General features: G+C 45.3%; 1 protein-coding gene across 1 annotated transcript in view; it reads right to left on the bottom strand.

Annotated features, from left to right (window-relative positions):
- The window catches only part of IDNK (IDNK gluconokinase), a 16352-nt gene extending 5407 nt beyond the window's left edge, over window positions 1-10945 (bottom strand). Inside the window, exons 1-3 of the mRNA XM_007938866.1 lie at window positions 10896-10945; window positions 8168-8198; window positions 7516-7602 (exon numbers count right to left, since the gene is read on the bottom strand). Of these exons, the coding sequence (XP_007937057.1) occupies window positions 7516-7602; window positions 8168-8198; window positions 10896-10945 (168 nt within the window). The remainder of the gene's footprint in view (window positions 1-7515; window positions 7603-8167; window positions 8199-10895) is intronic.
- Window positions 10946-15216: the final 4271 nt, after the last annotated feature.

The raw sequence follows: 15216 nt of genomic DNA, 5'->3' as shown, positions 1-15216 counted from the left end.
ATTGCCCAACCTTCCTTCTGAGGAGTGGCTGGTGGGTTTGAACCGCCAGCCTTCTGATTAGCAGTCAAGTGCCTTAGGCACTATGCTACCAGAGCTCCTGGTAGTCCGTGGTATATTCAATATTCTTCACCAACACCATAATTCAAAGGCATCACTTCATTGACAGTCTTCTTTATTCACTGTCCAGCTTTCATATGTATATGCACTGCCGTTGAGTTGTACCTGACTCATAGCAACCCCTCCTTGGGTTTCCGAGGCAGTATCACTACAGAAGTAGATTGCCCAACCTTACGAGGCTATTGAAAATACCAAGGCTTGGGTCAGGCACACCTTAGTCTTCAAAGTGACATCTTTGCTCTTTAACACTTTAAAGAGGTATTTTGCAGCAGATTTACCTGTAATACATTCTTTGATTTCTTGACTGCTGCTTTCATGGGCATTCACTGTGTGTTTTGGTTACCTAGTGCCATCTGACAGGAATATACCACAAATGGCCTTAACAAACAGGAGTTTATTCTCTCACAGTTTGGAGGCTTTAAGTCTGAGTTCAGAGTGCCAGGCTGTAGGGGCTGAGTGAAAGCCCCTCAACCTTGGCTTCAGCTCTGCCTCCTGCTCCAGGCCCACTGAAGCTAGAGGCTTTTCTTCACTCAGGCAGCTGCTGGCTGTTGAGGCTGATAAACCCAAGGTTAACAAGTGAAAAGGCACAGTCCTAATGTTACCAAACCACACGGCAGACCATTAATTCAAGTCCATTGAAAGTCCCAAGGTTGGCAGGGCATCGCAGACTGTTGAACAACGACATGGCTACATGCAGGGTTCAAGCGTTCCATAAGCTGGAGACTGTTCCCCAAGGCTTCTCCTTATATACAGGAAGCAGATCACAGCTACTCAGCTGCTCACAGTAGATTTCACCATGGAGTTGACAGCCAGTCTCATCATGGGGAATAACTTCCACCAGCTGCCCAGCCATTCAACCATGCCCAGACAAGTTGACACATGACCTTAACTACCACCCCTTGTCAACTTGGCATCTGTACGGATCTTCAATGTGTGGTATCTGTACAGATCTCCTTCACTGGGTGACTCCGGTCCCCTAGTTCCTCTGAGTGGTGACCTCACCCCTTGGTTCCTCTCCCTCTTGGGTATGGCAGCCCTGCTCCCTCACTTTTGGACAGTGGCTATGACTCCATCCCACTAGCTCACATGAACAAGCAGCCCCACACTCCAGAACCAAGTTGGTGAAGGTCTGGCTCTTTGAAATCTAGGGGGGCTGTGGTGGTTCCACCCCCAAGGGCCATGGTCCTACCCTTGAGGATGAGGAAGCTCAGCCTCCCATTTCCTTGGTCTCCACTTCTGCCAATTAATGCCTGAGGGTAACCCACTCCACCGGAAATCTTTCTGCCCAAAGGACACTTACCTTTCTTGCTTCATGGGCCAGCCATCCTACTACTCCGTCTCATGCCAGTCTCTTCTACCAATTAATGCCTGCAGGCAACCCACTCCACCAGGAAGCCACCTACCCAACAGGACCCGGCTTTCTCCTCCATGAGCTGGTAAGCCTGTTGCTGTTTAATGCTGGTCTCTGGCCTCTGCTACTGCTTCATGCTGGTCTCTGCTGATGTCTCTCTACCAGTCTCAGCTCTGCTGCTGCCATCTATCATGCCACATGCCAGGGTCTCTCTGCTAGGGTCTTGGGCCAAGGGTGCACTCCACTCATGTTTCCACATTTTAGGTACCTGTCAGCAGCACCCCACTCTCTCAGTACCACATTCTGTTTTGGTTACCTAATGCCGCTCTGACAAGAATGTACCACAGATGAGATGGCTTTAACAAACAGAAGTTTATTCTCTCACAGTTTAGAGGCTTTAAGTCCAAGTTCAAAGTGCCAGGCTCTAGGGGCTGGGTGAAAGCCCTTCAACCTTGGCTTCAGCTCTGCCTCCTGCTCCAGGCCCACTGAAGCTGGAGGCTTTTCTGGGTGCTGAGACTGACAAACCCAAGGTTGACAAGTACAAAGGCCAAACCACACGGCAGGCCACTAATTCAAGTCCACTGAAAGTCCCAAGGTCGGCAGGACATGGCAGGCTGTTGAACAATGACATGGCTACATGCAGGGTTCAAGTGTGCCATAGGCTAGAGACTTCTCCTTATATACAGGAAGTTCCCCAAGGCTTCTCCTTATATACAGGAAGCAGATCACATCCCTAAGGTAGTTACTCAGCTGCTCACAGTAGATTCCACCATGGGGTTGATTGCCAGTCTCATCATGCGGAACAACTACCACCAGCTGCCCTTCAGGGCTCAGGTCTCCTACCTTAGATGTGATTATTGAGTGTTGTAGCTCTCTCACCTGCTCTCACCCTCACCCTCCATTTCATCCTTTCTTTCTCCATTTGCCCAACCCTGACTGACTTCTTGTGACTGAATTGTTTTGTGGATTCTCAGGGTCTTTAGTATAATAGAAAGAGTGTGACCTTTAAAAAAAAAAAAAAAAAGTATGACCTTTGAGGTTAGAGAGACATTCCCCTCTCTGTGTTGCTTTGCTCAAACTACTTCACTTCTCTGTGCCTCTCTCTGTTTATCTGTAAAATGCAGATCATATATAATTCATTGAGTTGCTTTGGGATTTAAGTAAGATAAAGAGTAGTATTCATTTTAATCAATATTTTTGGCAGATAAAAATATCTGAAATAAACAATATTTCCAACTTTGAGTTTTTAAAAGATCTTTAACCCATGAATTTGGTGTACACTGGACTTTTAATTCCATGCACACTAAACAATTAATAAACAATTAATATGTGCAGTGCGCCATGTGAAGCACTGGGGATATAAATACGAATGGCATTGGTCCTTATCCTCAAAGGGATCACAGCTGATTTAAGAGACATCTTCCACACACAGATGATCAATTAAATTACCCATAGGGCAGTGATGAGGGCTATAAGAGAGGAGGAGGATTAGTAACATAGTAGGGAGAGAGGTCAATTTTGATCAGGCCTTAAGAAGAGTAGAACTTGAGAGATAAAGAGGATTTCAACTAGAGGAGAATGACCCACCAAGAAGAGAGAAGGACATAATCCAAGGCTAAGAGATTTAAAGGTTGTGTTCCAAGACTCTAAATGGACAAAGCGAATGCTTAGCACTGGTGAACAGGAAGCGTGAGAGTTGATACGTAAAGGAGGTCGGGAGGAACTGTCAAGACTGGATGGTCAACACCTGAATGACCAGCTTATGATCTGAACTTTACTGTTAGGGTATTAGGGAGGACTTGCACACACGGCCCCTGGGTGGTACAAATGGTTAATGTGCTCAGCTACTAACCAAAAGAGTGAAGGCTTGAGTCTGCTCAGAGGTGCCTAAGAAGAAAGGGCAGGTGATCCACTTCTAAAAAATCAGCTGCTGGAAACCCTATGGAGCACAGTTCTACCTGGCACACATAGGGTCACCATGGGTTGGAGCTTACTTGGCGCCAGCAGGGTTTTGGTTGGACACATAAGCTCCTAAATTTATGTTTGTAATCTTAGGAGCTCTGGTAGCGTAGTGACTAAAGCACTTGACTGCTAACCAGAAGGCTGGTGGGTTTGAACCTTTCCTCCTCGGAAGGAAGGTTGGGCAATCTACTTCCATAGTGATACTGCCTCGGAAACCCAAGGAGCGGTCGCTATGAGTCGGGGCCGACTCAACGGCAAAACAACAAATGTTTATGAAGAGTGATTGAGATCTCCTTTTTACAGAAAAAAGAGCAAATTCACTGAACTCTGTGCCTTCCAAACAGTTACTATGGGAAATACAATAAATTATGAAAGTCAAACACATAAAAAAAAGTCTTACTGGAAAAGGAGGAAGAAACAGGATAACCCCAAGTAGCATCTCTGCCTGCTGGATCGGATGTTCAAAGCCATCTCACTCTTGATGGCCCTATGTGCAGGATGGGGGGTGGAGAGCAGTGCACCTCACCTTCCACTCCTCAGTGGTGGGAGATAAGCATAGGAAATCAGAACAATATGAGGACAGGGAAAGATACCTTTACCTGTGGTTTCAGTGATCTGACAGGAATATCTACAAAACATCTAGAAAATTGGCTCTTGAAGGGAATGGTGGGCAAAGGGAGACAAGGCTCAGAGACATGGATGATTGTGGAGTATGTCCAGCAAGTGTTGGGGGGAGGTGGAAGAAGAGGAAGGAGTCGGGGGAGGAAGAAAAGGAGAGAGACTGGTTTTACTTGGTGCAGAGTTAATTTAAGAACATAAAAAAATGCATGTAAAACAAATATACACCAAAAACACTGGGAAAAAAACCTCCAAAATTCAATTAGTATCTATTTTTGGAAGACCAGTGATGATACATTCTGTGTAAAAATATTCTTTACTTTCCAAATTATCTATACAGGGCAAAGAGTACATTTATAATCAGGAAAATTTATTTTAAAAAATACACAAATCAACCAATTTCATTGGACTTGAGAGGTGGAAACTTTAAGGTTGATGACTGCTCTGGTGACATGAGCATGAGCTCAGGGAGGACACCATGGACCTGCCATCCCTGCAGACTCACTGAGTTAAGCTTTGGGATTCCTTACTCTTACTACCATCATCATTTGACATAAAATAATTACAGCCTGGGTAGCACATCGTCATAGACTGGCATTGTCCAATGGAACACAATGGAAGGTTCTATATCTGTACTGTTCAATATGGTACCCAAGAGCACATGTGCTGATGTAGCTTGTGTGACTGAGGAGCTGGATTAATTAAACTAAATTTAATTAATTTACATTCAAGGAGGGCTTGTTATGTTTAAATGTGCTCTTGTGGCAAAGTGCCTAAGCTATTTGACTGGTAACAAGAAGTTTGGTGGTTCAAACCCACCAGTTGCTCCGTAGAGGAAGATGGGACAATCTACTTCCCTAAAGATTTACTACCTTGGAAACTCAATGAGGTTGCTATGAGTTGGAATCAACTCAATGGCAGTTGAGTTTGGTTTGGTTTTGGTTTTGTTATGTTTAATTTGGGTTCTTTTCCTTCAGACCTCAGTCCTCAGCCCTCTGAGCACAAAACCCTCCCAAATCCTTCCCCAAGGCAAAGCTAACCTGTGTCTGCCTTAGAAACTCTTTACTTGACTCACATGTGGCTATTCTCCTTATAATATTACGGGGGATGAGGGCCTTGGTTGCCAGGGCACCCAGGAAGGGTATTAGTACCAGTGCAACTTTGACCTCCACCTTCACTCTTAAATGGCTGTGTTCTTGCCCCTTTCTATTAGTGGTGTCAAGCATATAAATCTACCTGTTTGTCTTTTCTCTAAGGTCTGGCTAACTTTTAAAGTTTCCTGTGAATGTATTTGGTAATTCACTGGGTTTCTTCCAGTAGTCTGGGTAACTCTTCTCTTCCTGTACAATAAATACCTCTTGAGAAGTCTACCCCCACCCATGCCATCCATACTGCCCATTTAACAAGCATTACTTGTGAGTGTGAGGATATTTCAATGACATGTAAAAACCTATCCATCTGGGTTGTTTTACTTGTTCTTTATCATTTATTTGCACTTACCAAGGAGAAAAATAACACTAGTACAGTCACATTTTACACATTCCATAGAAATGGTTTATGTTAAACATATATGTGTGTGTGTGTGTGTGTGTGTAACAATAACAGTAACTGATATTTATTGAATGCTGCAGGTAATTTTCTGTGTACATTTTTTCTATTATTTCATTTAATCTTCCCAAGGACTAAATGAAATCGGCCCTGTTACCATCCCAAATTTACAGAAGGAAAATGAGGCAGAGAGAGATGAAGCAATTTGCCAAACGTCCCACAAGCTTAGCAGTGGAGCTAGGTTATGTATATTATGTTTATTATCTCCAGTATAATATCAAGTTTAAATTACTACTCTCTATCTCTTTTATAATTCTTTCATCCTATTTTCTAAAGCCAAATGTTGTGAACTTACTTTTGACAGTACAAGCTTAAACCACTGCGAATTCAAAAACAAACACAGGTGTACCCTCAGAGTGCTCTAGAGTTAGATCTAATGGTTTAGTGACTCAAATCCTGCAAAGCAGAAGGGAAAATAAGGGAAGTACACCTGGGGGGGAGTGGAGGTTACTGAAGTGAAAACAGTCGTGGTCTCTGGCCAGTTCCATTCTGTTCCTGCCCTTTGGACATAATATCATGTGGGCCCTGTGGACCTTGCCCTCCACCCTGTGCTCACAGTCTGTCATGAGTTATAGCCAGTTATGCAAATGAACCCTCACTTTATAGCTATGATTTTAGAGAAATACTCCAGGATTCGGTCTCATGACAGTGCACAGACAGTATGCCATACATACTTTCTGAAGTTTACTGTGTGCTTGGCCCTGGAGATACAATGATTAATAGAAATGACCTTTTGTGAGTAAAGTCGAGTTGCAGAGACAAATATTAATGAAATTCTTATGCCATCAAATGTGAAGTTGCAACTAGGACAAGGGCAGTAACGTTTATGTGATGAGTTTATACAGGAGGTTGTACTTAAGTAGGTCAAGAAGGACTTCCCTGAATCAGTGACGTGGGAGCTCAGATCTGAAGGATATGCAGCGGTTAACTTGGCAAAGAAGGGGAGGAAGAATATTCCAGGTGGTGGAAACAGCAGGCACCAAGGCCACAGGGTAGGGGAGGGACTAGGCGGAGGGCAAGGAGGTCCAGGGAGATTGGGAAGGGCACACAGTACCTAAAGAGACAAGTAGGATGTGGAGGCCAGACCATGCATATTTAGGAGTTTGGTCTTGACCCTGAGACCTGGGTGAAGCCTCTGTTGTTGTTGTTGTTATTTGCCATCGAGTCGGCCCCAACTCATAGCGACCCCTCCTTGGGTTTCCGAGGCAGTATCACTACGGAATTAGGAATGCCCAACCTTCCTTCCGAGGAGTGGCTAGAGGGTCTTAAGTAGGAGGCATGTGGCCAGATTTGGGTTTTAAAAAGATCCTCTGGCTTCAGGTAGATGCTGGAGTCTGGAGATAGTAGTGGGCTACTACTAAGAACTTGGGAGCTCTGGTGGCGTAGTGCTTAAAGGCATTTGACTGCTAACCAGAAGGTTAGCATTGCTCTGAAAGAAGACTGGACAATTTACTTCCATAGAGACACTGCCTCCGAAACCCAAGGAGAGATCACTGAGTCAGAATCAACTTGACGGCAGTGAGTTTGGTTTGGTTTCTTTTTGTATTAAGAATTCTGGAAAGGGAAGAGATGAACTTTACTTCCTCTGAAGCATAGGGGAGCCTCTGCCCTCTCAGGGATTACATTCTGAGATTAAAGTCCAACAACGTGTCATGGTGGACAGCTTAAGCTCAGCAGCTAGGGGCACTGCTCCTGCTGAGTTCAGAGAAAAGTTTGGGACTGGCACTAACAACACAGAGGACCTATGTGTGCCTGGCTCTTGCAGCATGTGCACATGGTGACCTCATGACCAAGTGCCACAGAGGTCTCTGAATTACCCAGATGGAAGATTTGCTTTGGAAACGGACAGTGAGGATTACCTGGTCATTCAGCGGGATCCCTTTGCTCATCTTCATCCGGTTTGCTTCAGGGTGATAGTCATCAGCATCATAGAATTTCCATCCCAGCTTTAATAAAGTGAGACGGTATAAGTAGCAGGCAGTTCACTCTGTGTGATAGCCACTATGTGGTTATTAACACTAACTGGGCAGGGGCAGAAATAGAATTCCTACAAATACCACTACCCTCTGCCCCACCATTAGCCTGATGACACCCCTACACAGCACCGGAAGTGAAGAGCCTCATAACATCACTTCACCACCCTGTCACTGGGCTGCTGCAGCTCTATTTGTCATTACCATGGAGGTATCTCAAGCTGTGTGGAAGGTCTGCGGCCGACTGGTCAGTTTTATAATCCACTACCAGCCATCAAGTCCCTGGGTGGTGCAGTCTGAACCCATACACATGTGCCACAGGACAGAGGCCTGGTGACGTGCTTCCATAAAGACGAAAACCCTATGAGCTGTGGAGCAGCTGTAACCCAAGGGGTCGTCATGAGCTGGAATCGACTCAGCGGCAATGGATTTGGGTTTTGTTTGTTTACCAGCCAGTAGAAAGGAAGGGGCAGAGGGAGAGAAGCAATGAGACCAGACCCAAGAGGACCATCCATTTAGGAGACTTCAGAATGGGTACCTCAGATGCCAGCAGAGCGCCCACAGTCGATCTGTGGAGAGGACACAGATGTTTAAATTACTGCTCCTTCCCAACATGTGTGCATTTCTTCAGATCCAAGGATGCCTGGTAAACAGAAGGCTGCCCCAGACAGTACTGAAAGCGCAATAACTTTATGGTGTTAAAGTAATGATGCGCTTGACCCTGGATTCTAAAGAATGGCTTTACTGTTCTCCAGGAATTTAAATGAAGGATTAATCAGTTACTACTATTCTACTCTTCAAAAGGCAATGTATAAGATCTCATTAACCTCCTGAAGGTTTTTCTTCAATAATTGCTTTTTTTGGTCCCTGTTTTCTAGATATTTATATTTTTTTTAGAGAAAATTCTAAATTAATAAAGTGACAAAATTCTACTTGAGGCTATTGTGCAGAGGAGTGTGATGGGGGAATTTAACCTCTGGTAGTATCCATGCAAGGTCCAGGGGGCTCATAAAATCAGTTAAATATTGTTTGGGGTTTAAAAGAGACATATTCTTTAAAATAAAGGACATGAGCCAATGGCTTGAGAATTACCAGCACTTGCTAAGGTTGTGTAAAGCATCTGATAATGATACATTCATATCCTATCAGGCAGCATGTTCTACTGAAAAGGGCTTGGGTCTCATATCTGGGTCACAACTAAGTGACTGTGTTTACTTTTCCCTCCCGTTGCCCAGCTATCCACGTGGCTTATTCCCTTGTTTCATGTTGGTCTTTGCTCAGACACCACTTTCCCAGAGAAGCCTTCCCTAACCATCCTGCCTAGAGCTTTTTGTTCTACTTCAAAAACCAGTTGTCCTAGAGTTGCGCCAGCTCATGGCGACCTCTTGTGTGTCAGAGTAGAACTGTGCTCCACAGGGTTTTCAATGGCTGATTTTTTTGGAAGCAGATCTCCAGGCCTTTCTTCCTAGGAGCCTCTGGGTGGACTTGAACCTCCAATCTTTTGGTTAGCACATGTTGTTGTTGTTGTTGTTATTTGCCATAGAGTCAGCCCCGACTCCTAGCGACCCCTCCTTGGGTTTCCGAGGCAGTTATCACTACGGAAGTAGGATTGCCCAACCTTCCTTCCGAGGAGTGGCTGGTGGGTTTGAACCGCCAGCTCCTGGTTAGCAGTCAAGTGCCTTAGGCACTATGCTACCAGAGCTCCTAAGTACATATATTTGCACCACCCAGAGACTCCTTGTTCTAACTCTTTATCTTTCCCTAGAGCACCCATCACCACCTGACACACTACGTATGCATTTCTGTCACCTATACTAGAATGTGAACTCATTGAGGGCAGGAATTTTATCTGTCTTGTTCACTATATGACAATGTCCTAAAATAAGGCACCAAACTCATTAAATATTTACTGAATGCATGAATATCATAAGCTGTAAATTATGTGGTTCAGGGCTCCCTCATCTGAACCAGGGCTTAGAAAGGTACATGAATTCACCCAAGTTCACCAGCCAGGCAGCAGGAGAACCAAGTCCTAGGTTTCTTGTCTCCTACTGCATCATATTATTGCAGCAGTTTTCCATTCTCTAACTTCTTCAAATCATAGGGATTTGAAAGCTCCATTTTTTATTTTAATTTCAGCTCACGATTTCCCAATTTTGACACTAAAAACACCACACTAATTTTGGAAAGCTGTATCAGCTACCTGGAGCAAAAATCCTTTCATAAACACTTAGCCATGTGGGCAATTACTTCTAGAAAATTCTAGAGGTATTATAAAACACAAAACCAATCCTATTGTCGTCAGTGACCTTATGGGGCAGAACAGAACTGCCCTACAGGATTTTCAAGGCTATAATCCTTATAAAAGCAGACAGCCACATTTTCCTGCCGCAGAGTGGCTGCTGGGTTCCAACCAACACTTTAGTTAGCAGCCAAGCACTTATTCACCCACCCACTGGGCCACCAGGGCTCCACAGGTACTTTAGGCCTTTGAAAGATGTATTTCAATGGACTAAGTCCCATCTTTTGCTGCACCTGGTAAACTGCTGCAGCTACTTCTCTGCACTGGAAGTGTGGCCAAATTGGGCTGGGGAGAACCTGTGTGCTCCCAGTCCTCCCTCCTTCCCTCCACGGTGCTCAGGAGCCGCCCTCTATATTAACACTGTTTCCTTTTTTCCAGCTTCAAGCTGATAAACACTGGCCAAAGAAAGGAGAAACCAATAGACCAAATAAATGGTTAAGTTCACGTTCCAAAATCTAATTAGAAAAATTCAGGTCCTCGTAGGAGGGCGACAGCCCCTCTGCTCCCGCTGACAAAGGTCTGTTAAAAGCCTGGGAGGTGGTTTGGCCCCTCACTTTGGGCCTTGTACCCGCCCACCTTGTTCCAACAAGATACACCGAAACACGGAAATGTGTGTCCTTTCGTCACCCCAGGTGCCGTGGGGAGCGGACTTTCCTCCCGGCAAAGGCTCTTCACTCTGTTTACGCCCCGCTAGCGCTCTTTACAAAGGGCTCCCCTGGTTGGCGTCTGAAATCCTCTCCGTTTTATAGATAGAGAACCCTAGTCTCGGACGGGATCCCCGGACAGATACCCTAAGGTTTGAGGGAACGGAATGGGAACAGGTGCCTCGGGCCACTCAGGTGCCCCGGGACTCAGTTTCCTCTTGTGCGAAGGGGAGGGCGAGCGCCTCCCCAGGGCCCTCCCGTCCCGGCAGCCCGGATCGCGGCGGCCAGTCTTTACGCCCACCGGGCCTCCAGGTACCTACTTCCCCGAGCCGCTCACGCCCATCACCAGCAACGCCTCAGGTGGCCCCATGACGGCCCTGGCTGCTCTGCGCAGCTCCAAGGCCCACCCTGGCCTTCCTAGGGCCCAGCGCCTGGAGCCGCCCCATCCCTGCCCCGCCCCCGCCGGCGCCGCGGCCCGGAAGTGGAGTGCGCGCCGCCGGGCTTGCAGCTCCTCGGGCTTCCTCAAGCTTTCATCTCCTGCACCACTACTTCGCTTGGCTGCAGGGAGCGTCTCCCGCAGGCCAGAGCCACCTCTTTCTTGGCTTCCTCCAATGAGAATAGCTTGTACTTTTTTTATTTGTAAAAACGCCATTGTAAAAATAATAATAATAATAATAAACTCACTGCCATGGAGTGGGATCCGACTCATAGCTACCCCTCCTTGGGTTTCCAAGGCAGTATCTCTATGGAAGTAGATTGCCCAGTCTTCCTTAAGAGGAGTGGCTGGTGGGTTTGCACCCCCAGCCCTCAGGTTACCAGTCAAATGCCTTAGGCACTATGCCAAAAAGAATAAGCACAAAATAAATCCACACCTTCCCACAACATTTGGCAATAACCATCCGTTCCCAGAATGATTCCCTTTCCATTGCACATAGATGGGTATGAGTTTTTATGAAATTGAAATCATGCTGTACACAATGTTTTACAATATATTTTGTCACAGTAATATGTGGGTGGATATTTTGGTGTCATATTAGATCATAGTAGCATATGTCACTGTGTGGTTCTGTCATATAATCTAGTTCTTGTTCTATAAATGACTTAAGGGGAAGGAGCACCTCCTTCAAATGCCCATTTGCTTTCAAACAACGAACTAATTAATGTGCCATTTAAAACATTTAATTAAAAGCACTCCCAACAACCTTTTGCTCCTACTCCCCTTTTATTGTTAACTACGTACCTGGAGAGATTGCACAGATGAAGAAACTGAGGCCTTAGACAAGCTACTTGTCCAAAGTCTCAGTTCAGTTATGGTCGATAAGCATTTCTTGACCATCTGTTATCTGCAGGATTCCAAAGATGAATATTACCCTCTAGGTGCTCCCATCTGAGGGGACAGATGTGTAAGCAAATGCTGGGATTTGTGCTCTGCTTCACCAGGTTTGGGAAGTGGAGGAGATGAGAGGGATAAGTTCACATTTCTTTTAATGTTCAATTGAACATTAAAGCAGGAAGTGTAGTTCTTCCCAAATTACCTTCCCAAGATATGTCCAAACTGTTGTAGGAACAACAAGATCCTTACCTTCTGTCGCATAAAGCCAATGATCATTAACAGGTTGAAGCGGGAAAGCAAAAGGTTTACTGAGTATGGATGCCCAAGGAGACGGAGAGAGTCACTTCTCTAAAATGTCTGCTTCCTCCTGCAAAGGGGTAAACATGATTATAGGGAAACGGGAAAGGGTTGAAGAGCCTCTGGACTGCCAGCAGTGTCTCTGTTCTCCGTTTTCTGTTTCCTGACTTGGTGTCCCTCTTTCCAGGGTCGTTCTGCTTCTTGGATTATGGTCCTCAGCCAAAACCAGTCATGGGAGAGGGCTGTGCATAAGAGAAGGTGTAATGGAAAATAACCCTAAGAATGTGTAACTGAAAATAACAAACCTAAAGAACTCAGCCTGGTGAAAACAAAAGGGAGGGGAAAATAGCAAGTTAGTCACTACGATTAAGGTCTATTTTGATCATGCCTGTTAGTCTGTTAAAGTTCTGCAGTTTTCAGCAAGGGGCACCTTCGGCCTTCCACTTTGACCTTCCACATGAACCAACTAAAACCACTGCTGTAGAGTTGATTCTGACTCATAATGACCCCATAGGAGAGTAGAACTGCCCTTTAGGGTTTCCAAGGCTATAAAGCTTTACAGAAGCAGACTACCACGTTTTTCTTTCACTGAGTGGCAGGTGGGTTTGAAGTGCTGGCCTAGCAGCCAATCCCTTAACCACTGCTTAATGCTGCTTAAGATGTGTCCAAGGACCTCAAAGTTGTTCTATTAGTCAGGGTAGTGGCAGGTAACAGCAGGAAACAGGAGGACTCCCTGGATGATGCTAACAATGTGCTAGTCTGCTAACTGAGGGAGCTCTGGTAGCGTAGCGCCTTAGGCACTTGACTGCTAACCAGAAGGCTGGCAGTTGAAACCCACTAGCCACTCCTCAGAAGGAAGATGGGGCAATCTACTTCTGTAGTGATACTGCCTCAGAAACCCAAGGAGGAGTTGCTATGAGTCGAGTCCGACTCGACGGCACATAACAACAACAACAACAACAAGTGCTAACTGAAAGGGGTTCAGAGGTGTCTCAGAAGAAAGTCCTGGCAATTTACTTCTGAAAAATCACCCACTGAAAACTCTATGAACACAGTTCTACTCTAACACACATGGAGTTGCTGTTAGTTGGAGTCTATAATAACTGGTTTCTAAGAAAGGGACTATTTACAGTGATGTAAAAGAACTCCAGTGGCATAGTGGATAAGGCATTTGGCTGCTAACTAGAAGGTCAGCGGTTCAAACCCACCAACTGCTCCGCGGAAGGCAGATGGGGCCATCTACTTCTGTAAAGATTTGTAGCCTCGGAAACCCAATGGGGATCTCTATGAGTCGAAATCAACTCCAATGGCAGTGAGAAGCAGGATCAGGGAATGCAACAAGAGGCAGTGTGCTAATCTAGTACTCTTGGAGCTGGTAACTGTGGGGAGATGTTACCATATCTATGCCTAAAGGGAGACAGACTTCCTGAGGGGAAGAAGAGAGAGAGAACTCTGTATGGAGAGACAGGAAGTGTAGGCTCAGGAAGAGAAACAGAAGCTTCTTAGAGACCCAACGAGAAGGGAATCAGGAGAATAAAAACCTCCACTTCCCCTCTTCTTGCCCTCTGATCTCCTACCAGTGGCTAACACCTGGGAAGGCTCAGAGCTGGGCAGAACCTGCTGAGGCAGTGCAGTGCATTGTGGGTACAGAGCAGGGACAAGAAGGATGGAGAATGTATTTAGAGGGCAAACGAAAGATGATAATGTGAAATTTTACCAGAACTCTGTGATCCTGAAATCTTGCTGCCCTTTTGCATTTTGGAAAACAGATGACCAAGAACATTAGTGTTCTCCTCAGTTTCACTAAACTTTAGGCAGGCTTTTTTCTGACTTTAAGTCTCTGACCTCTCTCTCCTTTGGCCATATGCTCTTAACAGTAAACTCAGAAGATAACTCCGTGTGGTCTACATATACTATTGCTAAACTTCCCCTCAACATCCTTCAGTACCTCAGGATTTTTCCATTAGGTCACTTTAGTCCTTAGAAACCTTCCCAAACTCTGCTTCAGCAAAGTAGGAACTCAGACTTAGTTCTAGTGTCTCTTCCCTTGAAAAAGTCCCCATCTCATTACAATAACCCTTTCTTTTTCCTTTAGTCCTTTTCCCTCTCTTGTCCTCCCCTCCTTCTTATTATAATCTTTTTTGAATAAAGTCATCCTTTCCTGCTTTAACTGACAGGGGCAATTATTTCTTTGACAAAGATATCCAGCACATTTTGCTCACAAAATCAGGGAAAGAGTCCATCTGTTTGCTTCTAAGAGTATAGAACTCAGAGATTGCTTTCCAGAGAGCACCACCTGCTGGTCCTGCTTGTCTTCAGGGTTTCCCTGCTGTTGTTAATGCACAGCCCCCAGGGGTAGATGTCAAAATGGGGATAAGTGTTGGTCTTGCATTAGTTCCTGCAAGAACTATAGTAGTAGCTGAGGCAAAAGGTTCCCTGAAAACCCTAAGAGTCCCTCATGATGCCCTATTTGGAGCAAATGTCACTATGGTGACCCAAGTCTAGACAACCTCAGATTTAGAACAGCCTACACTGTCAGTCACCCAGTAATGGTGAGTGTAGAAAGGCTCCTGTGCACAGCTGTCCATTCCACCCAGGGTTAAGTGGTGTGCAATGGGGAACGCCTCTTAATGGACATAGTCACTTCCCTTGGAGGCAAATCATCTACCAGGATGGCTGCATAGGGGCAGACCTTTCCATTAAAAGTTCCTCACAGATCTGACATGTCTCATTGAGAAGTGGCTAGGTCTGCCTTCTTCCCTCCCAGGAGAGTCCTTGGTCCCTGTTTTATTTTGAGAGTACAAATAACAGATGCATGGGTGAGCTCCTGTTTTGATTACCTAGTGCTGCTCTGACAAGAATATACCACAAGATGAACTTGGAGGACATTATGCTGAGTGAAATAAGTCAGTCACAAAAGGACAACTATTGTATTAGTCCGTTATTGTAAAAGTTAAGGAAAGGTTTATATATTGGAGGACATTTTCTTTGTTGGTTACCAGGGGTGGGAG

Source organism: Orycteropus afer, unplaced genomic scaffold (assembly GCF_000298275.1).
Source record: "Orycteropus afer afer isolate SDZICR_OR568_19922 unplaced genomic scaffold, OryAfe1.0 scaffold00005, whole genome shotgun sequence".
Taxonomy (NCBI): domain Eukaryota; kingdom Metazoa; phylum Chordata; class Mammalia; order Tubulidentata; family Orycteropodidae; genus Orycteropus; species Orycteropus afer.
This window is presented reverse-complemented; position numbering and strand designations above follow the sequence as displayed.